We start from the raw sequence: 1,074 nt of genomic DNA, 5'->3' as shown, positions 1-1,074 counted from the left end.
CACCTCCCTCCGCTCTGTCACCCTCCCGGCTAGCCTCACCTCCATCGGCTACTGCGCCTTCGCCCACTGCTCCGCCCTCTCCTCCGTCAACCTCCCCGCCGGCCTCACCTCCATCGGCTACTGCGCCTTCGCCCACTGCTCCGCCCTCTCCTCCGTCAACCTCCCCGCCGGCCTCACCTCCATCAACAACGCCGCCTTCCACAGCTGCTCCGCCCTCGCCTCCGTCACCTTCCCTGCCGGCCTCACCTCCATCCGCTACCGCGCCTTCCACAGCTGCTCCGCCCTCGCCTCCGTCAACCTCCCCGCCGGCCTCATCTCCATCGGCGACGGTGCCTTCCAAGAGTGCTCCTCCCTCACCTCCATCACGCTGCCGCTGCCCGATGGCCTCTCGATTGGCGACTTTGCCTTCTCCGACTGCCCCCTCAGCGAAGGCGCAAAGGCAGCAGTGCGGGCCATCAACTTTTGGGCGGTGCAGCCTTCAATCGACGCGCGGGGGCACGCCACTGTGCCAGAGGGCATCACCACCATCACCAACTTCGCCTTCTCCGAGGAGTGCTCCTCCCTCGTCTCCGTCACCCTCCCTGCCAGCATCACCTCCATCGGCGACAGCGCCTTCTCCCGCTGCTCCGCCCTCGCCTCCATCTCCCTCCCCGCCGGCCTCACCTCCATCGGCAAGCACGCCTTCTGGGGCTGCTTCGCCCTCTCCTCCGTCGACCTCCCCGTCGGCCTCACCTCCATCGGCAACTACGCCTTCTGCGGCTGCACCTCCCTCCGCTCCATCACCCTCCCCGCCGGCCTCAGATCCATCGGCCAGGAAGCCTTCAAGGGCTGCTCCGCCCTCGCCCGTGTCGCCTTCCCCGCCGGCCTCAGATCCATCGGCTTCTGCGCCTTCGCCGACTGCTCCGCCCTCGCCCGCGTCACCTTCCCCGCCGGCCTCACCTCCATCGGCCAGCAAGCCTTCTAACCGCTGCACCTCCCTCGCCTCCATCAGCCTGCCCGGCGGCCTCACCTCCATCGGTTGGCACGCCTTCTCGAGCTGCTCCCGCCCTCGCCCACGTCACGGTACCAACCACC

At 68.8% G+C, this 1,074-nt stretch overlaps 1 protein-coding gene across 1 annotated transcript; it reads left to right on the top strand.

Annotated features, from left to right (window-relative positions):
- Positions 1–19: 19 nt before the first annotated feature.
- Positions 20–964, top strand: EMIHUDRAFT_78878 (hypothetical protein; the record flags this gene model as incomplete). The annotated part of the gene is made up of 1 exon (XM_005792426.1): positions 20–964. A coding segment is annotated over one exon (945 nt), but the record flags the coding sequence as incomplete, so codon positions are not given.
- Positions 965–1,074: the final 110 nt, after the last annotated feature.

This window comes from Emiliania huxleyi, assembly GCF_000372725.1.
Source record: "Emiliania huxleyi CCMP1516 unplaced genomic scaffold EMIHUscaffold_10776, whole genome shotgun sequence".
NCBI classification, from domain to species: Eukaryota; Haptophyta; order Isochrysidales; family Noelaerhabdaceae; genus Emiliania; species Emiliania huxleyi.
Note: the sequence above shows the minus strand (reverse complement) of the source record. Positions and strands in the feature narration are given on the sequence as shown.